At 37.3% G+C, this 25,788-nt stretch overlaps 1 protein-coding gene across 2 annotated transcripts; it reads right to left on the bottom strand.

Moving 5' to 3' along the window:
• Positions 1–262: 262 nt before the first annotated feature.
• LOC106081853 (acyl-CoA Delta-9 desaturase) lies at positions 263–4,061 on the bottom strand. Of its 2 annotated transcripts, none has more exons than XM_013244079.2 (5): positions 3,923–4,061; positions 1,616–1,904; positions 1,211–1,547; positions 958–1,143; positions 263–881 (listed from the first exon to the last, which is right to left on the bottom strand). In XM_013244079.2, the coding sequence occupies exons 2-5, from the start codon at positions 1,887–1,889 to the stop codon at positions 563–565; spliced, it is 1,116 nt and encodes a 371-aa protein (XP_013099533.1). In that variant the 5' UTR covers positions 1,890–1,904; positions 3,923–4,061; the 3' UTR covers positions 263–562. The 2 variants fall into 2 exon arrangements, with proteins under 2 accessions (XP_013099533.1, XP_013099534.1); XM_013244080.2 differs by lacking the exon at positions 3,923–4,061 and adding an exon at positions 3,624–3,712.
• Between the last annotated feature and the right edge of the window lie 21,727 nt (positions 4,062–25,788).

Raw genomic sequence — 25,788 nt, forward strand, 5'->3', positions numbered from 1 at the left:
CCAAACAAATGGATCTAATAACTGATATCAATCTAAGCCTGACCACACGAAGCTTTTTTCAATATTCTATAAAAATTTTACTTTTTCGCTCGCATTCTTCCAAACAAATTGCAAGTGAATGTGTGCATTGCTCTATCTACCACATGTCACGTTGAAAATCCCTTTCATTGCCTTATTGTGCATTATCACAATCGAAAGTATCATTTTCAGACTATGATTTGGCATAATTTGTAACTGAGGACTGATAAGACTTTTTCATCAATTTCTATTGAGGTTTTTATTGCGAGTTTCTTTTTATTTGTTGGTGTTTTGGTTTTGTTTGTCTAAGTCATATGTAATATACAACTGAAATCACATGCCCTTTTTTGATGTGTAGGGTCTTTCTTTTCTAGTTTTTTTTTTCGTTCGTTATAAAAATATATATATAGTAGATATATAGCTTAGGGGGTAATACAAAATCTAATTGTTAATAAATACAATATATAGTGCCTATGAAATAGAATTTCATATGCAGATTAGCCTTGTCTTTTTGTTATTATTTCCTAAAGTCCTTATGATTGCCTTAAAGAGTTTTCTTGTTGATGGTGACCATGCTCTGCTCATCTTCGGGGGTAAGATCTTTGTCGCCATAGCCCCATGTGGCATGGGTACCATCACCGGTACGCATAACACGCTTTTCAATTGTTTCGGGGGCCACAGATTTCAAGTCGTAAGCCCAGCCGATTTTTGCAAAGAAATCAATGAAGGCGGTGGTCAAGTTCATGGAATAATTACCCCATTCGGCGGTCTTGTAGTCCCAGGGGAAGACATGATGATAGTTGTGCCATCCTTCGCCAAAGGCAAAAGCAGCTACCATGGAGTTTTGAGAAGGATTGATATTCCTAAAAGGGGGAGAAAGAACAGAAGAATAGTTTCAATCTTTGGCACTTGTTTAAGTTTCTAAGCTGGAAAACCTACTTGTCATAGGGACGTCCACCGAATTTGTGCGCAGCACTGTTTACACACCAGGTAACATTGAGGAGGAAACACCAACGGAACATGGTGGCAACAAACCAGGCATTAAGGAAACTTTCATTCCAGAAGTACATGGGTACGACAGTGGGCATAATGAAGCAGGCCAAAGGCATCAACAGCATGTAGTGTCTAAAATTGAACCAAAAATACATAAATAAGTTTCATATTATGCTTTTCTGTGTTAGCTAAGACTTACTTCTTTTGGAACATAACAATGGGATCGGCACGCAAATCCGACAAATCCAAACCCTTACCCTTGGCCACCACATCGGGATGCTTTTTGCACAGCAGCCAGCCAATGTGTGAGAAGAAAAATCCTCGAGTGGCATTATGGGGATCGGCATCAGTTTCGGAGAATTTATGATGCACGCGATGATCACGTGCCCAATGATAGGCGGCATCTTGGAAGGCAATTGTATTGAAAACAATTAGAATTAAACGTAAAGGCCATTTAGCTTTGTAGGAACGATGGGCCCATAAACGATGGGCTCCTGCTGTAATGCCCAAAACACCAATAGAATATAATAGAACGGCTGTGAGAAGAGAACGAAAAAAAAATTCATAAATTTGCTTTCTTAGAAATTAAGATATGCCAACTTACAGAAGAAAACGGTGGCCCATTTGGCTTTGGCAAAGAACAAATAACCACCATACAGGGCGGCTAAATGTAAATAGCCAAAGAGTATGATGTTGCGCCACACCAAGTCTAATTTCCTTTTTTCAGCCTTCTTGAATTGTTGGATATCAACAGCCAAAGCACCATCGACTGTTTCGGCATCGGCTTCGAAAAGTACACCAGTTTGCTTGGATCCTGGCAACTCAGTGGTATCCAAAGGCTCATGACCACTGGTAACGGTTGTGGAGCGTGGCGGCATTTTGGTATCTAATTACTGCGAAGTATAAAAAAGAATAAACAAATTAACAACCACATCTAATAAAAAACTAAGATTTTCTGGTACTTCAAGAAACAAACAAAATAAATTTAGGTAGAACATTTTGATTGAAATCAGGATTAACTAATAGAAGGTTAGGTCACTTGCAAAACATAAAGTGGATAGGCCCCATGAACATCATTAAGGATGTCAAATCTGCCGATTGGGAGAGAAATCGTAAACAAAGAATGAATGTAAAAAGAGAACAAGTTGACATTCTCAATGCCAAGTACTGGCAAAAATTAAAAAAAATTATATCGGCTGATCGCTTGGCTTAACCTTATTCGGTGAATCCTGGATTGAAATGTTGTCTCTAGAAATAATTTGTCTTTATAAAAAAATTTCATTGAAATTTTGTCCTAACGCCTACACTATTTTCTTTAAAACCACCAATAATGTCATGTTTTATTGTATTCGATGTCATGATGACGAATTGCCATTTCGTAAAAAAGAGCCATGACATTTTTTTCTAGGTTCCATTCCTTGAACTAATTGTTTCAAATCTAGAACGATATTTGGTTCTAGAACAAAATTTCATTGAAATATGGTTTTTATAGAAAAATTCTATTAAAATTTTTTCTTCAAAGAAAATTTCTTGAAATTTTGTTCTAAAAGAATTTTTTTTATTGCCGTCTTTCGGGTATTTTTTTTGAAAATTTTTGTCTTTAAAATTTTTTCCTAGAATTTTGCTTTAAAAATGTCCATATAAATTTTCCAACATCTGGCAACACCATAACAGTTTGAACTCCTACTACGTAATTGCAAGCTACATATTTTCTTTTCCACTTTTCACCACTTAGTAACTATGTGTAGGTGTTAATTCGAATTAGTTGCTTGAGAAAGCCCCAAGGCAACAACAAAAATTTAACTAAACAAGTAATGTATAAATTGCCGACTTATTTAGTTTCCCCAATATATGAAATTAAAGACTACAGAAATGCCAAAACACAGACAAAAGTCAAATGCATATAAATTAGTAAGGGGGATATTCATACGATCCCTCTGTGGGGATATTCCACTCTAACACTAACATGTTGACAAAAAAAAAAATATGAATACATTATTCCCTCCATTTAAAAATTACTCTCAATAAAAAAAAACAAACAAAAATCACACCATCATATGTTAGTAGCATCACATTTCAATTTGCTGACTGGAAAGAAAGAAGCGCGGGGATTGTGTTGGATGAATGGTGTCTGTTCGTCAAGAGTCACGTATTAGGCAGATATTCGGCAAATGCCACAAAAGACACCACCCATTACGTCACAAAAGAATTTTTTGGGGAAAGTAAAATTTTAAAATCTATTTTTATAAAAAATTTTGAAATTGTAGCAATTACTTAAAAAAATTGAGTTTTCGAATACATCTTCTATTTCAAATGCCAAAATTTCCCCATAAATACATATCCAACTATTGACGTGGTACTCGTACCCTTTAGTTTTTTGTTGCTACTTCTGTATCTTGTTTTAACATTTACTGTAGGGAGTACACAAAACTTTCTTTCGGTTGCACACTATGGATTTTTTTATAAAAGCCCTTAATTGTCTCAATAAATGCTATAATAATAAAATAAAAATATTTCTGATTTTTCTCACACTTTGAAATTTTTGAAAGGAATTTATTTTATCTAGTTATTCATTAATAATTTTAGTTAGGCCCAGACCCATACACACTCACAGAGTACACCACGTTCTTTATAACACCGTATACCAGACACAAATGAACGAACAAACTAACAAGCGGCTTTTTCAAGTTTCTAGGTGGCGTTTGGTTAAGCTTGCGTTCATGCTTTTTATTGTTTGCTTTTTTGAGCAAAAAGATTCAAGAGAAATGACGAAAATACACATGGCGTTGCATACAAATAGACGAATTTGCAAAAGCTTCACTCAATAATTGCTTTCTTTTCTCTCTCTCTCTCTCTCTTTTAACTCTCTTAATATTAGGATCTCTATTCTTCTCACACTTCTTGCACTCACATTTTTTTTATTTTCTTTTTAGATACTGTACTGTACTTTGGTACTGTACAAACAAATCCTTTGCTTAGAATTTGGCGATGGGATTTGTATATTCTCTCACTCAATGGAAATGCCTTCAGCACTGTCCAAGCACTGTGTTGTCGTATGGAAGACTTTCTAGGAATAAGCTTTAGCGCAGCTATTTAAATGGTTTTCTTTTCAACAGTTGGGGAAAAATAATTTCACTAAATTGAGATAAGATTTCGTTAACGCCACAGAATAGCAGCTGCCTTCGGCTTTTTGCCGGTAATCTTTCCGAGTTATTTACAATTTTCTACAATATTAACGTTATCTCTGGCTAACGACGGTAATACGCCGGCAAGACTAGCTTACATGTTTAATTGTACAAACAAGTTCGTTAGTATGTGTATACATACATACATATGAGATGGAAGAGGTGCATGGTTATTGTTGCTAAATATGCCCTACACACAATGGGGATGCATACATGCGTTAAGTATTGAAATCGATTGTTAGATCGTTTGTGAGTTAATAAAATCAATAGAAACAAAAAATTTTAACTAAACAATTACCTATATAAATTAAATTTAGATGTGAAATACTTCCTACCACTGAGAACTTTTCGAGATAAGATATTCAGGATTCGCTTTTCCGGGGAAAAAAAAAAATTTGAGGGATCTTGCTGTGTTTAAGGTAAATGAGTTCTTGGTCTTCATTAATGCCCCAAAGATGGTGTTAAGGACGAAATTCCGTGTATACTTTAATACACTCGATAACGATATGTCCCTGAGACTGCAGAACGATAGCAGTCTTTCAGAATAGGTCTGTGTCATTTTTAAATCCTGTGACCGGAATTACAACCTTTGAAACTCAGGATTTATGTTAACAGTAAGCGATGTTCAGAGTCTTGGATTCAAGGATAGTATGGTCGAGGTGCGTGGCGGAATTTTTTGGCATATTTGGAGGGATTTTCAACAATTTCATCAGCCATCAAAAGCCACACGGCAACGATAAAAACTAATGAAGTAACTAAAGAAAATATCGTTCTCGGTTTGTGACAATTATTCGGAACTTGCAGGTAAGAATCGACCTTGACGAAATGGATGTTCGGCATGACTTCGCAAAGTATTCACAAAGGAGGAGAATATCTGAAGGATGTTCAATCATTAGTCAATCTATCATCGCAAGAATTGTGCAATAGGAGCAAATATGCGATCAGCTGACATACTTTTTTTAATTTTGGACAGTACTTGCCATTGAGGATGTCAACTTGTTCTCTTTTTGCATTTATTCTTTGAATACGTTTTCTCCTATTCGGCGAATCCTTAGTGTTCATGTGTTCTTTCCACTTTCTGTTTTCGGGAAGCGACCTAACCTTCTATTATTCAGCCATGACATGTCTCTAGCCAAACTTACAAATTTCTTCTTTACTAATTGCGAAGATGATGGTGACACACACATGGTTTGTTATTCGGATACAGATGCCCAGGAAGACTTCAAAAAATAAGTATGAAATCATACAAATTATGTCCAACAACTTGCAAATAGGAAAAATTTACTTCTTGATAATAAATATTTTTTAAGCTTTTTTTTTTTAATTTTTGTTTGTTTCTCTTTCGAGACGAGCTGAATGATCGGAGTTGCAAATGGAAAAGGAAAGCCAAAGATAGTAACACACACCAACCACTATGGGACGCGTTTCGTCCTTGGTTAAAAGACTTTTCAACCATATTAGGTATGATGGCTTCAAGGGCCGTGCGTTGGTATGTTGTATTTGAATCGTATTAATAAAGAAAACGCATCTATGGTACAATTACCACATTAACCACGCTCGACAACCCTGCTTATTAGCTGTACTTTTTCCAATGCATGTATTTTTGTGTAATGACAGACATTCTATCTGTGTCAAATTACACTTCTTCCGTACTACATATGATTTATTCATCTGTTGGAAGTTGTATTGATGGCTTCGAACACTAAGACAACGGCAATGGCTCTCGCTGTTGCTCCGTGTGCCCAGTTTCGAATCCTGGACGGGCTCTGCCGAATTTTTTAATTTTTCAAGTTGTTTGCCTGTTAGGCCGAGATCATTAAATTTTTGCAATTTTTGTTTGTTTCTCTTTCGAGAAGAGCTGAATCATTCAACACAAACAAAAATTTTAAATATTTAATGATCTCGCCCTGACAGGCGAAAAGCTTGATAATTTTTTTAAGTATTTTTTCCAGTGCGGAAGGTTCAGTCTCTGGCCATCAAAGTAGGGGAGGTTAGCTTAATTCTTGGCGAATAGTCAGACGCAGAGTTAAAAAACAAACATTCTCTTGCATAGCTCACACTGAACCAATTTGTATCTTAAATTTAAAGATTTGAGGCAAACACGAGAAACTTAATTAAAAGATCTTAAATTTTAAAGCTTTTAAGGGAAGCATTTCCGTTGGTGAACGATTTTGCACCTGAATTAAAATACTATTATCTTAAATTCTTTTTTTTACTTCAAAAAACAATTTTTTGACGGTTTAGGTCAAAATAACGTAAAATTGTAGGAAATTTACTTTGGGAAATAGGCTTGCCAGATGACCAGGATTTATCGGGACTATTCTTTGGAGTAGTAACTTCTTCTCTGAACCAATTTTTTTTTATACGAAACATTTGAGTCACATCCGTTTGTCCAATAATTTGTCTGCCTATTTGCCTTACAGCACACTACTGTTTTCACAAATAATTCTATTGGTCCCGTTTAATTTTATTTAGAGTAGTCGTATTTTTCATCCGTTTTCGTTGATGTTTAGAACGATGAGTGATATTAGCCCCTTTCAAATCTGTGCTCAGTAGGTCCAACTTTCGGGATGCCCCCTTATAGACCGTTCTCCCGATGTTACCCCTTGAATGCATAAAGAGTATGGTATTTATCCGATATCCTGTTCGCCTGTCCGTCCTTCCTTTGAAATCAAGATAGTATTTGTACGAACGAAGGTAAAGGCTTAAAATATAGCAAAGTTACTTCTTACTGATGTAATCAAAATGAGAAAAGTAACCAATTCTGAAAACAATCACCGGCTTAACAAAACTTAATGTATTGGGTTGCCCAAAAAGTAATTGCGGATTTTTCATAGTTTGGGTCAAATAAACCTATTTTAAGGCTTCAATAAGTTTTGTGAAGACGGCCGAATATATCCAAACAAATTCATGTACCGTATAGAACAAATATTGACATGGAACTTCCAGATAACCAGGCAAATCTTGATCCAAGAGTAGAAACAGGCGATAGAAGCTCACCGGTTCTCGAACAAACCAACCCAAACCAAAAATACCCAAAAATTTTGCAAGTATAGGACCACAAATTCAAGCTTCGGACCAAACTGCATCAGTGAAAATCTCACGTAATGCCAATAACACAAACAATTCTGTGAATATAGAACCAGCGAACCAAGCTTCACATCAAACAACATGGGTAGAAATTCCTCGAAATGCTCAAATCACACAATCCGGTCAAGGATTAAATCCTACTTGAAGGATTTAATCTTCTTTGAAAGATTTTGACAAGACATTATACTTTTTCTTGGGTATAACAGGGTCGAAGCTTTGAGTTTTATACGATTTAGATGAATTTTGATTATGTGAAGGATTTTTGTATCCTTCAACATACACACACCGAATACCACCCAGGTAGATCCATAAATGGATTTGGCCCCGTATAAACCGATTTACTGGTTTGGCAAATCGAGCCCATAGACGTCTCAATTTGGTCCGATTTGATTGAAATTTGCAAAGCAAATTAAACATATACCCTCCAATGACAAATTTGCCCATGAACATTCCATTAAGGAACAGCGGGGATTTTCTCACAATGATGAAGCTTAATGATATCGGATGATTTCATCCGATTTGGCTGAAATTTGGTACGTAAGGTATGCTATAACCTTCCAACAATCACACAACATATGGTACATTATAAACCGATGCCTCGATATGACTTCTTGAATTGCTAGTGGTCTTGATCAATATTGGAATTCATGTCCAATATTCGGTTCGGCCGAATTGATCCGCTTTTATTGCTTTGTTTTTTTCTTTTGTAAATAAAAATTGAATTTAGAATATTTGCACGAAAATTTAGTTTCCACTCAAGTTGCAAAATCGCCCTAAGTTACAATATAATTTTTTTTATTAAAATAATTTAATATTTACCCTGAGTTAATTTAAATGTCACAATCACCACTTCGATTGTGAAATTAAAACTAAAGCGTAGATTGAGACATTGGATAAGGCGACCGCATAGGGTGAAAAGCCAAGAGTTGTTCTTTGATCGTTAAGTGTAGCCTGGCAATTTCTTTTGATTACAGTAATGAATTTCTTTAACTCTCTCTTTCTCTCTCTTCTGCATTCGCATAAGGAGAAGTAAAGCTTAACCAAAAACATTGCCTAAAGAGGTAGTAAATAACATCTCTGTTTTATAATAGTGCTATACAGTACAGCGAAAATTTTATGGAAATCTCAGTACAACAAAGTTCTGGAAAAATTACCAGTGCATGCTTAAAGCTGCACAGTGGTCGCTGGCATTGGCCAAAATTCAAAAACTTAAAGTTTAATATTTGTTACCATAAATGCATACATTAACTCTTGAGAGGTTAAGAATCTCGAAAGTATACATGTGATTGACTCATTCTAACGGTACTCTTGATAATTAACACCAAAAGAGAGAAGATGTAATTAGTTGGTTTCAGACGTGAGTTAAATTCAAAAGTGAAGTGAAAACTATATAATAATTGAAAAAAATCGAATTTATATTGACAAAATTTATAATGGATATTGAAAAGAAAGGCGCTAACCATGATGAAACAATTAAAGCTGGTCTCATTTGTACGAAAACCACAAATAATATAGTGCAATCCGCCATTAAGCTGATCGTCGTTTTGCCAACACACACAAACAAATTTGTGTGCGTGTGTGTATACGTGTGCGTGCATGAGCGGAGAATATGCGAGAAAGAATATAACAACAAAGATAATGCTAACAAAGATCTGACATCTTAAAACCGTCAAACCCGACCGGCTGTTAGGGTGAGACCACCTTTTTAAATCCGCCTTGGCCATTAATTTGAGTTTTATGTAGTTTTGTGTATGTTAAGTTGTTGCATAAGTTATTCAAAACTAGTGTTTTATTTGTAAGTTTTGTCATGTTATCTCGCCATTATAAATGAGCTTCAAGAAGGTTTTTAGTTATGTTCTTTGTGCATTGATATTTATTACCAATGTCAATGGTGGTCTGAAGATGCTACAGGCAAAATTGTATCTGCAAAGTTACGGCCAAAATACTAGATAGACCTTCATGTTTTTTTCCAATTTTCTATTTTTTTTATATACATACTAGGATGGGACGATTTGTATACAAGGAAAAAATCTTAATGGACCCTTCGCGTTTCTGATTTTTGGGATTGTACTGAGCAAGCAAGTCCACTAGACCATACGTCTACGGCGAAACTCGAGCCTCCAGATTTTGACTTTTGTCATGTTTTATTTTGGATATTTTGGTCTATAAAAGCCAAACCATTGATATTTTCGATCCAATACTAAGATAAAAATTGTAGCGAAGGCAAAAATTAAGAACTCTCTAGTATCGCAAAAGCATTGGAACGATCCTTCAGACAGTATTGGATATGTGAAAGTGCCAATTTGTCATGAATATTATTGATAAATTACTATGAACAACTGAAAATGGTCTCGGCAGATCGGCAGTCTATATGGCAGCTATATTTAAATATAATCCGATTTGGACCATATTCGGGTCGGACATAGTACAGCTTAATGTTCCAAATTTCAGCGAAATCGGGTAATGAATGCGCAATTATGGGTTTAAGGCTAAAAATCGGCTGATCGGTCAATATGGCAGCTATATCGAAATGTAGTTCAATTTGCACCATATTCGGTTTGGACATCGGTAGGCATAGTACAGCTTAATGTTTCAAATTTCAGCGAAATCGGGTAATAAATGCGCAATTATGGATTAAAGGCTAAAAATCGGCTAATCGTTCTATATGACAGCTATATCGAAATATATTGGGTTGCCCAAAAAGTAATTGAGGATTTTTCATATAGTCGGCGTTGACAAATTTTTTCACAGCTTGTGACTCTGTAATTGCATTCTTTCTTCTGTCAGTTATCAACTGTTACTTTTAGCTTGCTTTAGAAAAAAAGTGTAAAAAAGTATATTTGTTTAAAGTTTATTCTAAGTTTTAATAAAAATGCATTTACTTTCTTTTAAAAAATCCGCAATTACTTTTTGGGCAACCCAATAGTTAAATTTGCACCATATTCGGTTTGGACATCAGTAGGCATAGTACAAGTAACCCTTTCAAATTTCAGCGAAATCGGCTAATAATAAGGCAATAAAGGGCTTAAGACTAAAAATCGGTAGATCGGTCTATATGGTCGTTCTATCGAAATATGGTCCGATTTGGTATAGAACAACTCACCATCCATATTTCAGCGAAATCGGGTAATAAATGTGGCGTACCACGACGTAATTGCCAGGTAGTACACCATAAACAGCTGGGTACAATTTTTTCTCGCGAAATGCACTATCTGTCAACGAGTTTTGGTTGTGTGTGTATTATAGTTAAGAACCAGAGCACACACAACAACGAAAAGATATATTAATTTACAGGTAGTGGCAGTGCTCAACAACAAAATATTGAGTACACTATCTGGCAAAATCTGTGATTATTGCAACTCGACTTTGTGTATGTTACTAGTTCGCGTAATTTTTCGTTGATTATGTGTGGTATGGTTCTTAACTACAATACACACACACGACTAAAACTCGTTGACAGATAGTGCACTTCGCGAGAAAAAATGTACTCAGCTGTTTACGGTACACTACCTGGTACTTATATCATGTACCGACCCGATATAAAATCTTTGGTCACATTTGGAAACCGGAATTGGACAATTCCAAATTTCATCTAAGTCAACCCTTAAACAAGTGCCGCCGGAAGTATGGGACAAAAACACTTCAGAAAAGAAATTGGTCGAAAATTGGTAGAATCGAAAACGAATACTTATGTGAGTTCGTGTGTTTGGATTTATATCAATATTAATATTCGACTTGCCTCCTTTCGGTTTGCATTACATACTTCCGGCCCGATCAAAGATGTGAATCGAGCTTTTAGTATATGTGATATCGTATTCAAAAATTAAACTATCGGCTACAGGTGATGTTTGAAACGCATTTCAATGAGTCAAATTCAATGAATATTTGCCATGACCTATAATTGCTTGCACGGATATTTGTATGTATTTACATTAATTTGTGCTCAATGCAATTTGAGATACGCAACACCACTTGATATCGAACTTGAACGAGTGCCCAGCACACTTATTTTATTATAAATTTATCTAATGAAAATTTATAAGAATTTGTTGCACTTAAAAACGTTAAAGAATATTAATGAACAGCGTTGGACAGGCACCACCTGTACATTTAGAAAAACAAATGAAAAAAAGAAAGAAAGATATATTTTTGCAAAAGTAACTGGTAAAAATGGACGATTCTACACGATTAAGTGTCCAAATACTGTTTTTCCTTTAATTGACCTATGCGGGCATCGCACACAGGTACTATTTATATGGGAGAATATGACAAAAATAGATTTAGTTGTGCTTTCGACATCAAATTTATAAGGGTCCTTAGTAAAAAGGTAGACAAGAAAATATTAAAATTTGGGCATTAAACTGAAAATAAATACTACAGTATTTTTCGCATATATTCCAAATAGTGCGTTGCTTGAAATCAGTGGCTTATATAGCGATATGGACTAAAAGCGAATTTGTATATATGCCATTGTTTGGATAATAAGCGAATGGGCTTTATTGTCGTTTTTGGTATTATAAAAAGCAAAACAAAAACAAATTATTTCAAAATAAATTTTTTTATAATATTAGTTATTTTCAATATTGCGTTATTTTCGTTTGACTTAATTTAATTGCAAGGTAGAGAACCTTGTCTTTAATTTTTTATACCCATCACCATAGGACGGGGTTTACTAATCTACTCATTCCATTTGTAACACCTCGCAATATTGAACTGTGACCTCATAAAGTAAATAATTCTTGAGCAATTGTTTGTCAATTTATTTCTTGTGATATAACAAACTAGTTCTGGTAATGTAGTTAAAATTGCCCTATGTAAATAGAAAACCAGATTTTTCAAAATATTTGTACATTTTATTTTAATTTAGTCATTAAACCAACAATTTATTTTCTACGAGTTAAAATTGTCTTACACGATAGTTTATCATATGTACAGAATGATGAAAAAATCATTTGGTCAAATTATAGTTTAACTAACGAGAAGTTCATATGATTTTTCTATTTTTAAAAACAACATGAACCAAAATCTAATAAGAATGTCTTAAGAGCTATGCGAAGTTCAATTTTATTGATTAATTTTTATATTAGTTAATTTTAACTGAACCGTGGGCTCATTTTTTTAAGTGTGTCTAGTAAGGGCGAACTAAAACAATAATTTTTTAGGCATACATTAACCAAAATCTGTAGAAGTCGAGGAATATTTCTTGTACTTCAATTAGCAACTAATTACTACCCTATATACCTTATTTTGAAATTAATTTTAAGACTAGTTTTTATTGAAAAAAGGTAATTATACAATACTTTTATGTGACTTCTTTTAAATGTAAAAATTAAACTTTAAAATTTAATCAATAATAAAACAATTTTTAAAAACCATAACATCAGTTTTTGAACAATTGTAACCTCGAAAAAGAAAATTTAAGTTAGGAATTACGTGCATCTTACAAAATCCTTAATTGTTTTCCATACCACGCCCCTAAGTTGGTTCATGTCTGGCATTGTGTCCGGCAATATTACGCATGCCACTCTGATTTTGCATAAGTGAGCTTGTAGTTTTAAATGTCCCGTTATGCTAACGAAAGCTATACTGACCTTCTTACTTCCTTTCACTAATAGCTTCGTCTTCTCATGATCCGGATCTCCCCACTGTTCCACAGTGTTACAGCGAAGTTGTCGTTAGATGGCGAAATGGTTTAATTAAAACCACGGTATTTATCATCGGTTAGCGTAGGTCCGATCGGGCAACGGGCGCTCCTGCATCCAAATCTTTACCGGAGCTTCCATGGTCGCGAAGTCCTCATTTTGAGACGCTACTCTTCGTCCAGAAATCTATGTGATTCCCTTATTATATAAGATAAGCACTGGGATGTCCCTGTTCAAAATGTCATTTTCGGGAAATTTGCCCATTCCGCATTGTAGGAAATATATAGGTTGCAATTCGCATTCAATATGGCTGAAATTTTGCATAATGACTTCCACTATGGTTTTCAACATGTATACCAGGAATGGCTTCAGTAGCATAGCAATTCTTATCCATTATCCTTTGTGTGCCTATGGAGGGTATAGAAGATCTTAGTACGTTAAGACTTGTCCCCTTATTTTATTCCGTACTTTAATTTTACACTTCTATCCCTTTTTAAGGAAGTGTACAAATCTAGTCATTCCGTTTTTAACACCTCGAAATATTGATCTTGGACCCCATAAAGTGTATATATTCTTGATCGTCTCGAAATTCTGATTCGAACTTGCCATGTCCGTCCGTCTGTTGAAATCACGATAGCGGTCGAACGCTGAAATTTTATTCAAATACTTTATATTGATGTAGGTCAATGGGGATTGCAAATGCGCCATATCGCTTCAGATTTGGATATAGCTCCCATATAAACCGATCTCCCGATTTGACTTCTTGAGCCCCTGGAAGCCACAATTTTCGTCCGATTTAGCTGAACATAGTGCACATAGTGTTCTGTTATTACTCTCAACAACTGTGCCAAGTATGGTATAAATCGGTCGAGAACCTTGTATAGCTCCCATATAAATCGATCTCTCGGTTTGGCTTCTTGAGCCCATGGAAGCCACAATTTCCATCCGATTTGGCTAAAATTTTGCACATAATGTTCTGTTATGACCTTCAACAACCGTGCCAAGTATGGTATAAATCGGTCGAGAATCTGATATAGCTCCAATATTAATTGATCTCCCGATTTGACTTCTTGAGCCGCTGGAAGCCTCAATTTTCATCCGATTTGGCTAAAATTTTGCACATAGTATGACTTTTATGACTCTCAACAACTGCGCCAAGTACGCTCCAATTCGGTCTATAATTTGATATAGCTCCCATATTTTAGCAGAATCCATGGCGGTGGGTTCCAAAGATTCGGCCCAGCCGAACTTGCACACTTTTACTTATTTTTATTTTTATACCCACCACCGAAGGATGGGGGTATATTCATTTTGTCATTCCGTTTGCAACACATCGAAATATCCATTTCCGACCCTATAAAGTATATATATTCTTGATCAGCGTAAAAATCTAAGACGATCTAGACATGTCCGTCCGTCCGTCCGTCTGTCCGTCTGTCTGTTGAAATCACGCTACAGTCTTTAAAAATAGAGATATTGAGCTGAAATTTTGCACAGATTCTTTTTTGGTTATAAGCAGGTTAAGTTCGAAGATGGGCTATATCGGACTATATCTTGATATAGCCCCATATAGACCGATCGGCCGATTTAGGGTCTTAGGCCAATAAAAGCCACATTTATTATCCGATTTTGCTGAAATTTTGGACAGTGAGTTGTTTTAGGCCCTTCAAAATCCTCCGTTACTTTGGCTCAAATCGGTCCAGATTTGGATATAGCTGCCATATAGACCGATCCTCCGATTTAGGATCTAAGGCCCATAAAAGCCACATTTACTATCAGAATTCGCTGAAATTTGGGACAGTGAGTTGTTTTAGGCCCTTCAAAATCCTCCGTTACTTTGGCTCAAATCGGTCCAGATTTGGATATAGCTGCCATATAGACCGATCCTCCGATTTAGGGTCTAAGGTCCATAAAAGCCACATTTATTATCCGATTTTGCTGAAATTTGGGGCAGTGAGTTGTGTTGAGCACTTCGACGTCCTTCGTCAATTTGGCTCAGATCGGTTCAGATTTGGATATAGCTGCCATATAGACCGATCCTCCGATTTAGCGTCTAAGGCCCATAAAAGCCACATTTATTATCCGATTTTGCTGAAATTTGCGACACTGAGTTGTGTAAGGCCTTTCGACTTCCTTCGTTAATTTGACTCAGATCGGTTGAGATTTGGATATAGCTGTCATTAGACCGATCCCCCGGTTTAGGGTCTTAGGCCCACAAAAGCCACATTTATTATCCGATTTTGATGAAATTCGGGACAGTGGGTTGTGTTAAGCCCTTCGAAATCTTTCTTCAATTTGGTCCAGATCGGTTCAGATTTGGATATAGCTGCCATATAGACCGATTTCTTGATTTATGGTTTTGGACCCATAAAATGCTCATTTATTGTCCGATGTCGCCGAAATTTGGGACAGTGAGTTAAGTTAAGCTCCTTGACATACTTCTGCAATATCGCACAGATAGGTCCAGATTTGAATATAACTGCCATACACACCGATCTCTCGATTTAAGGTTTTGGGACCATAAAACAGGCATTTATTGTCCGATTTCGACGAAATTTGGGACATTGCTTTGTTAAGGCTCTTCGGCATTTTTATGCAACTTGGCCCAAATCGGTTCAGATTTGGATATAGCTGCCATGTAGACCGATATCTCGATTTAAAGTCTTGGCCCCATTAAAGGCGCATTTATAATCCGATTTCACTGAAATTTGACACAGTAACTTATGTTAGGCTTTTCGACATCCGTGTCGTATATGGTTCAGGTCGGTTTATTTTCAGAACAATGACTTGTACTTATTTGTATTTGGTCCAAATCGGAACTAATTTTGATATAACTGATATGGGACAAAAGGTATGAAATTTTCACCGAATTTTGATGAAAGATGGTTTACATATATACCCGAGGTGGTGGGTATCCAAAGTTCGGCCCGGCCGAACTTAACGCCTTTTTACTTGTTAGTTATTTATTTTTGCTTAACAATGTCTACTTCTGAGTGATCTCTGGTTCGAGTGCTGGTTCGTTACAAGACACACGACCTTCTTCAACTGCAAGGTACTTTAAAGTCGACCTAGTCCGTCGTAGGATATTATTGATTAGCATATGAATGACGTTGGGGGGAATTTGGAACTCATAGCAAAGGGAAATTAGATTGCGATATTTTACAATTAATTTGTTTCACTGGAAAAACAAAACAATACCACGCTTTACTCTAAAATTTGGTTATGAAGTTTTGTTTTTGCTTTAGTTTTCCAATTGATTGTGGGTATAGGCAAATTGCACTTTGATGATAATTTATTCACGTACAGACATCGTGATATGTTTGTTTGGGTGTTTGCTCATCTGCGTACACATGAACGGACGTATATAGAGACAGACGTCAAGATGACAAGCACAGCATATTTGAATAATAGGGGGGAGTGGGATGGTCTGGGGTAGAAAAATATTTCTTCCATTGCATTGAGGCTTGGGGTAGGATTCTATTTCTTCTATTACGTTAAGGCCACCACAGAGCAGAGGTTAGCATGCGACGCGCATAGCCTGGGTTCAAATCCCTCCTAGTGTGGGCGACATTTGCGTGCAGTCCGATTAAAGTTTTATGCGCATAGCGAGAAGTTTTTACCTTGCAGAATGTCTTACAAATGTAACCAGCATTAGTAAGGGTATATTAATATGAGAATTTCTCTGATATTCATTGCCTCTGTGTCATGACGTTCGAACTCGACCATGAGGAGGAGGTCCCTTATCATTGAGATTAAAATTGTATCGGACAGCATTCATTGATATCAGACAAGTATCCTCGCTGTTCCTTAATGGGATATTCATGGCCAAAAGGTGGCATAGGTTAATATCTCATACCAGGCAGCACTCCACTGCATCTACATCCGATGTTCATTTAACATTTTTTAATTTTTTATATTGGACAAAACCGAACCATAATTTGATCCACCCTAATGTGGATAAGATGTTTTGAATTTTAACAGATAATTATTTAAACTACGCCACATTTGAATATTTGTTATTGCAAACCACTTAAAAATATAAAAACATTTAATTTTGCATTACGCCTTGAAACGAAATCTCAAAAAATTTCGAACTGCAATCAATTAGTGCTGGAAAAGATTTTTATAATCCTAATCAATTTGGTATTTCATAATTTTTTAAAAGTTTAACTCAGATAAAAACGCTGCTTAGTAAGTCTAGTGTTTGGCTTAGGGAAAAAAATGTCGTTGCTTATAGAGGTTGGTTTTAAAAAAAGTTGATTTTATTTTTTTTTATGAAAAGAAAACGCATTAGTTTTCAATGACCACGCAATTTCTTTCGACCCAATTTTTCAACACATTTTAAATTTTATGGCTGATCTTCCGTTAGGAGTTCAATGCTACTTCTCCCATCGGACGCCTCCCCAGGTGGTGGATTGGGGAAAGCTCATCAGATATGACGGTTGCCGCAGAAATAAAATATGCGGGGCGAAGCAACAAGTTACCACAAGCAGGGGTGCACGGATACGAAAAGGATCATAATGGGTTCGTGCAATAGGGTTGGCAGCGGATGAGCTAAAGGAAATGGCCAACGGTGGCGCTCGCAGATCTTCAAAAGATTAACCATCAAAAAAGCCCGGCGTAGTGGGTCGCTGGTAGCCCAAGCGCCATTGCGATGGCCCAATCCGCCATCCATCTAAAAGAAAATCAAATTATGGCTACGAGAATCTGAGATGAGCAACTATTATAACATATAAATATATAACAAGTAAAAGTGTGCTAAGTTCGACCGGGCCGAATCTTGGGTACCCACCACCATGAGTTCCGCTAAAAATGTACCCTTATTAACTGAGTTTGTATTTGAATTATTTTGGTCTCAAGAAGTCATATCGAGATGTCGGTAATTAGGAGGGCCTATATCACCACCGTAGAGCAGAGTTTAGCATGTCCGCCCATGACGCTGAACGCCTGGATTCGATTCCTGGCGAGACTCTCAGAAAAACTTTTCGGCGGTGGTTTTTCCCTCCTAGAGCTGGCAACATTTGTGAGGTACTATGCCTTGTTAAACTTCTCTCCAGAAACGTGTCGCACTGCGGCACGCCGTTCGGACTCGGCTATAAAAGGGAGGCCCCTTATCATTGAGCTTAAATTTAAATCGGACTGCACTCATGATATGTGAAAAGTTTGCACCTGTTCCTTAGTGGAATGTGCATGGGCAAAATTTGCAATTTGCAATATCACCATATTAACCGATTCGGATAAAACTTGGCACTGATTTTAAAGGTCATAAATTTCCGTAAATGCCTATATTTCAGCCAAATCAGGTGAAAATTTGGGCTCCTAAGGGCTGAAGAAGACAAATCCGGGGGATCGGTTTATATATATCTGTTTATAGAGCGATTCAGATCATACATGACATGGATGTTAAAAGTCATAACAATATTCTGTGTTCCAAATTTCAGCCAATTCGGATAAAAATTGAGGCTTCTAGGGTCTAAAGAAATCAAATCCAGGGAAAGGTTTATATGGGGGCCAAATCTGTTTATGGACCGATTCGAATCATACTTGACATGGATGTTAGAAGCCTTAACACAAGTCTTTGTTACAAATTTCAGCCAATTCAGATGAAGATTGACGCTTGTAAGGGCTCAAGAAGTCAAAACCCAGAATCGGTTTATATGGGGGGATATATCTGTTTATAGACCGATTCGAATCATACTTGGCATGGATGTTGGAAGTCATACTTACTGTAACAAGTCTTTGTTCCAAATTTCACCCAAATCGGATGAAAATTGAGGTTTCTGAGGCTCAAAACGTCAAATTCGGGGATCGGTTTGTATGAGGGCTATATCTGTTAATAGACCGATTCAGATCATACTTGACATGGATGTTAAAAGTCATAACTCAAGTCTTTGTTCCAAATTTCAGCCAAATCGAATGAAAATTGAGGCTTCTGGGGGCTGAAGAAGTAAAATCCGGGGATCGGTTTATATGGGGGCTATATCTGTTTATAGAGCGATTTGGATCATACTTGGCATGGATGTTGGAAGTCATAACTCAAGTCTTTGTTTCAAATTTCATCCAAATCGGATGAAAATTGAGCCTTAAATTATGGTTAATTTTGTTAAATGCGTTCTTTATCCTCAAAAAAGTGTGGTAGATTGGTCCAATGAATGTATAGTTTTTTATACCCACCACCGAAGGATGGGGGTATATTCATTTTGTCATTCCGTTTGCAACATATCGAAATATCCATTTCCGACCCCATAAAGTATAGATATATTCTTGATCCGATCGATCTAGCCATGTCCGTCCGTCTGTCTGTTGAACTCACGCTACAGTCTTCAAAAATTTAAATTTTGAGCTGTAACTTTGTACAGATTCTTTTTTTTTTTTTGCCCATAAGCAAGTTAAGTTCGAAGATGGGCTATATCGGACTATATCTTGATATGGCACCCATGTACACCGATCGGCCGATTCAGGGTCTTTGGCCCATAAAAGCCGATTTTGCTGAAACTTGGGACAGTGAGTTGTGTTAGGCCCCTCGACATGCCACTTCAATTTGGCCCAGATCGGTCCAGATTTAGATATAGCCACATAGACCGATCTGTCAATTTAAGTATTGGACCCATAAAAAGGGCATTTATTGCCCGATTTTGTCAAAATTTGGGACAGAGTGTTGTGTTAGGCCCCTTGACTCTCGATGTAAGGTCTTGGGCCCATAAAAGGCGCATTTATTGTCCGATATTACCGAAATTTGGGACAGGGAGTTGTGTTAGGCCCTTCGACAGTCCTCTTCAATTTGGCCCAGATCGGTTCAGAATTGGATATAGCTGCCATATAGACACATCTCTTGATTTAAAGTTTGGGACCCATAAAAGGGGCATTTATTGTCCGATACTGCCGAAATTTGGAACAGCGAGTTGTGTTAGGCCCTTCGACAGCCCTCTTCAATTTGGCTCAGATCTGTTCATATTTGGATATAGCTGCCATATAGACTTTCTTTTTCCACTTGCAAAAGAAAATCTCTGATCATTGAACTCGCCTCGAAAGAGAAACAAACGAAAATGCTGAAATTTAATGATCTTTGTCCTAACAGGTAAAAAACTTGAAGATGAACAAATTCGCCAGATCCCGGCCGGGATTCTAGCTTGGACACACAGAGCAACAGCGAGAGCCGTTGCGATTGTCTAGCGTTCGAAGCCATTAATTCATCTTCCAACAGATGCACAGAATCATGTGCTACCATGGAAGTAGTGTAATTGTTGCAGACAAAAAAATCTGTTATTACATGAACACATGAGTACTGTTAATAGACAGGGTTGTCGAACGCGGTTAATGGAGTAGTTGTATCATAGAGGAGTTTTCACAATAAATTCGAAGCCATCACGCCTAATAAGGTTGAAAAGTCTTCTAACTAAAGACGAAACGTATGTGCTGCGATCTCTGGCTTTCCTTTTCCACTTGCAAAAGAAAATCTACGATCATTGAGCTCGAAGCCATCAATATAACTTCCAACAGATTTACAAAATCATGTGTAGTACGGAAGAAGTGTAATTTGTCACAGAAGGAATGTCTGTCATTACACAAAAACAAATGCATTGGAATAATGCAGGTTTCTAGATGGGTGAAGTGCGTTTCAAGCGCAGAACTTCTCGATCCTGAAGGTACTGAGAGCGGCGGCCTGATATATGTGGAAAGTCAGAGGGCGCAGAAGACTCCAGCATCGGGCCGATATGCATATAGCTTCTTTGAAACCGGTGGAAGGCTGTCAGGCTATGCTGTGTCCCGGACTTTCAAGTGGTGGCGGGGAACGAGGCGACTGGCGAACTGGCTTGGAAAGAATCGGTGATAAGTGCGAATTGTGCTACGAATTATTGATCCCTCCACTGCGAGCTTGTTGGTAAGGTAGACGCTTTCTATGAAGATCACGCGTATAAAGCGTGGGCTGATGTTGGGGATTGCGAAGGCATTGTGGTCGGGTAAATCGGAAACAGGACGATGACCGATTCCTTTCTACTATTATGGACCTCTTTCAGGGGCTTTGGGGAAGCTGTATGGATAGGCGAGAGCCAACGGGCTGAGTCTTAACCCCTTTTCAAAAAGGGAAACTGAATATGCTCAAAAGGGGACTGCATATGCTCTACTCTTGTTGTACGCCTATAAGAAAGAAGATGGGGTCTTTGAACGGGAATGGTACATTTCAACCTATGGCGGTCTAACATCGGGGCGCAGTGGCGGTGTTGACCTCTGGGATAAACAGTAGTAGTACCCGAGAGAGGCTGCCATACTCAGTCTTAGGCTTTTGTACCTACATTTTGGGTGTATGCCAAAAAAGATCGGCCTAAAAATGAGGGAGTTAGGAACACGGCGCTTCTCAAACTTTGGGCACCTTTTTGTTTTGCTAGGGGATGTAGATGAGGCGTGGCAGCATGGTATATGTGGCATGATGGATTATTTATCAGGGGATGGATTGAGGGATCTATTTAGGATGGAGGCACCCTAATAGGAATCTTCATTGAGATTTCCTTGGAATCGGGGAATCATATAGGTTTCTGGACGGATGTAGCGTCTTTCAGGCTGACATCTTCGCGGTCCTGGAGGCATGGCGGCCCGAGCAGACTGTCACGATATATGTGGGCAGTCAGGCGGCGCAGAAGACACTACCGTCGGGTCATGTGAGCCCAAAATGCACGGAGCTTTTTCGAACCTTAGGTAAGCTTTTAGGCTTTGCTCGGTCGCGGACTGTCAAGAATTGGCAGGGAAATAGGCCGGCCATGAACTGGCCAAGAATGGATAGCTGATAAGCGCGGATTGTGCTAATGTTATTTGAGCCCTCCCCTTAGTGGACGGACTTATTGGTAAGGTGGACGCTTCCTACGACGACTTTTCAAGCCTTTGAGATGGTTACCATGTTCATTAATGATTTGCAATATTTTCACAATACAATGAAATGAAAAATTTGCCAAATAAAAATTTTCCATACAACTTTTCCTCTACTGATCATAAACAATAAAGCAAAACAAACGTCTCTGTTTAGAAATTCAAAATCCCAAGTGGTTCAAAAATCGGTCCGTCCAGACTATCGGCACGTGAGCGATTGTAATCGGACAATCGGAATGAATAATTTCAAATTCTAGAAATTTGTCACGTTGCCTTCAATTTACAAAGATGGAAAAATATTATTCCACTGCATGGGTTACATCAGAATCAAGGTGAATGAGCAACACTTACTTACCCCCAAGTAATAGAAAAAATTAAATAATATTTATATACATTTATGTATATGTCAAAATAGTGCAAGCAGAAAAAAACGCTCTTCGTCAACAATTTAGCTCATAATAAAAAGTAAAAACGTTGTTGTGCCCTTGATTAGAAATTTCAGAGAAATATCTGCTGTAATTTTCCAATAGTGGTTGTCAGCACCTGCTTATCTGCCCGATTGGGTCCAAAACATAGTCATATTCAATTCAATTTATTGGACCCACATCAGCCAGGGTGTAGATGGGCTTTCGATTAGGGTGAAAGTCAAACAAATCTAATCTAATGTGATTAGTATGGGAGTAATTAGGTAAAAAAAAAGAAAAGGTTTAGCTGCCTATGTTTTCTAATTAATTATCCACTCACCATGAGCGACTGGCTGACTAAAGTTCCAAAAAAGATTTGAGCAAAGGTGAAACCATAATTGGTGCGCAGTTTGTTTTATTTTGGTAATATAGATGGACACTGCGACATTTGGCTGATTATTTAAAAACAATTTGTTGGCTTTATATAGCTACAAGTGGGCTAAGATTAAAGTTTTGCTGAAAAATTTTACTTTAGAGGTGAGTGTACATGCACTTGAGTTGATACCTTTAGAGTCTAGACATACCAGAGAAACATGCACATACATATATGAACATTAAATTTCTGCGCAAGGGCATATAGACTAACAATAATAATATGAGACTTTCATGGAAGACATTTGGATGCAGTTTACGAACCTGACTTCTTAATTATAATCAGATATAATAGGGTCTATCTCCATAAATTCCTTCAGGAGGACATGTACACCGATCTGAACAATATGTAACTCCAATGAAAGGAATTGGGGGAAAGAGTACGAATCTGGTTTTTAAATTTATCTGTAGACAGATCACACCTCGCCCCTAGCGGACAATGCGGGAGTCATGCGAATATTTAAGAATGTTGTATATTTAACTAACTGACCCGGGTCCGCTCCGCTGCGCCTTCTTTTACTTTATATGGAACAAAAGTGTCCTTGGAATATTTATTTTCGACAATAAAAGAGCTTTTAGTGAAATACCATGCTATGAAAATAGTATATCGCTTGACTAACAATTCTACAATATAAGTGCCTTTGTCCGAATCCCATATGAACTTTATTGGTCTACGAATGTAAGGTGTACTCTATGTAAGGTGTAAGGATGTAAGTGTACTCCATTTTAAAATACTTTATTTCAGCCCGCTACTGTCATGAAATCTGATTTAGGGGTGTTTTCGGGGTGAGGTGGTCCCCCAGACACTTGGCCCTGAAAAAATATCAGCATCGTGCTCTTCTTTCAAATACCATTTATTTAAACCCCATATTGCCATTGGTTTAGGGGAGTTTACACGATGAGGCGTCCCCCAAACACATTGCCCCAAAATAGGTTATCAAATTCGATTTCAAAGCACAAATAACTTTCATTTGAGCCACATATAGCCATGGTCGAAAAATTTTTACCTTTTGGGGGGTGTTTTGGGGAAGGGGTTATTCCCTAAATACATGGTCCTAAATTTGGATATCAAATTCGTATTCTACTCCCAAATGCCTTTATTTGAACCCCATATTGCGATGGTCACTAAAAAATTGCTGCTTGTGGGGTATTTTGGGAAAGGGGTTGACCCCCAGAAATATGGTCCCGAAAGTGGGTATCAATTCTTGCTCTACCCCCCAATACCTTTCATTTATTCTCCACATTGACATGGTCGATAATATGCCCGATTTAGAGGTGTTTTGGGGATTGGGGTGGTCCCCCAAACACTAAGCCCGGAAAATATGTCAGCAACGTGCTCTATTCTCATATATCTATATATCGTTTATTTGAACCCCATATTTTGGGAAAGGGGTTGACCCCCAGAAAATTGGTCCCGAAAGTGGGTATCAATTCTTGCTCTACCCCCCAATACCTTTCACATGGTCGGTAAATATGGCCGATTTAGGGGTATTTTGGGATTAGGTTGGTCGCCCAAACACTAAGCCCGGAAAATATATCAGCAATGTGCTCTATTCTCATATATCTATATACCATTTATTTGAACCCCATATTGCCATTGGCCTCAAAATGGGATATCAAATTTGTTTTCAAATCTCATTTAAACTCCTTATTGCAAAAGTCAGCAAATATGTCTGGTTTGGGGTGTTGGCCATAAAAACTATAAATATTTAGTTCCACTCTCTTTACAAATATGAAAAATCCGCAATTACTTTTTGTGCAACCCAATATTTGGGTGGTGTTGTGTGTGGGGTGGGGTGGCCCCATAGACAATTTTCCCGAATATTGATATCAGATTCGTGCTTTACTCCCAAAGACCTTTTATTTGAGCCCCATATTGATATGGTCGTAAATTTGTCCCCTTTGGAGGATGTTTTTGAGGAGAGGCGGGCCCCCAAACACTTGGTCCCATATTTGGATATCAGATTCGAATTCTACACTCAAATACCTTTTATTTAAGCCCCATATTTCCATGGTAAGTAACTAGGTTCTGTTTGGGGGGTGTTTTGGGGAAGGGGTCCACCCCCCAGAAACGTGGTCCCACATTTGGATATAAGGTTCGTATTCTACTCGCAAATACCTTTCATTTGAGTCCCATATTGCCATGACCGGTAAATATGTCCTATTTAGGGGTATTTTGGGGGGTTGGGTGGTGTTGTGGGGGTAGGGTGGCCCCATAGACAATTTTCCCGAATATTGATATCAGATTCGTGCTTTACTCCCAAAGACCTTTTATTTGAGCCCCATATTGATATGGTCGTAAATTTGTCCCCTTTGGAGGATGTTTTTGAGGAGAGGCTGGCCCCCAAACTCTTGGTCCCATATTTGGATATCAGATTCGAATTCTACACTCAAATACCTTTTATTTAAGCCCCATATTCCCATGGTGTTTTGGGGGGTGTTTTGGGGAAGGGGTCCACCCCCCCAGAAACGTGGTCCAACATTTGAATATAAGGTTCGTATTCTACTCGCAAATACCTTTCATTTGAGTCCCATATTGCCATGACCGGTAAATATGTCCTATTTAGGGGTATTTTGGGGGGTTGGGTGACGAAAGGGGGTTTACATATATACCCGAGGTGGTGGGTATCCAAAATTCGGCCCAGACGAACTTACTGCCTTTTTATTTGTTTTTAATTAAATCTGAACTTTTTTCAATTACGATTGAGATTGAAATTTTTGTAATTTTCAATTAAAAAATTAATTGATTCATTTACTTTTTTAGTTGTATCTGAACTGTTCTTCAATTACGATCTTGATTGAAATTTTTGAAATTTTCAATTAAAAATTTATTGATTCAATTATTCTTCTTTATTGAATCTGAAAAAAAATTATCTATAAAATGTGACTGAAAAATTTTATCTTTCCCAATGAAACAATAACGGCTAGACCATTAAGCTTTTTTCTTTTTGTCACTCGATTCATTGAAAACAGCTGAATTTATAAAGGTGAAACAGCTACTTTCATTGAGTTGGAGCACAAATCGAGTGACAAAAGGAAAAAAAGTTAGTTAATTGAATCGAAAACCTTTTTAGACACAACAGCACTGTTATGACTGTCCGTCTTGGAAAAAGTCCAGATTCTCAAAATTTCGATACTTTCTATATATAAAAGATAAAACTC

Source organism: Stomoxys calcitrans, chromosome 2, assembly GCF_963082655.1.
Source record: "Stomoxys calcitrans chromosome 2, idStoCalc2.1, whole genome shotgun sequence".
In the NCBI taxonomy this organism is placed as follows: Eukaryota; Metazoa; Arthropoda; class Insecta; order Diptera; family Muscidae; genus Stomoxys; species Stomoxys calcitrans.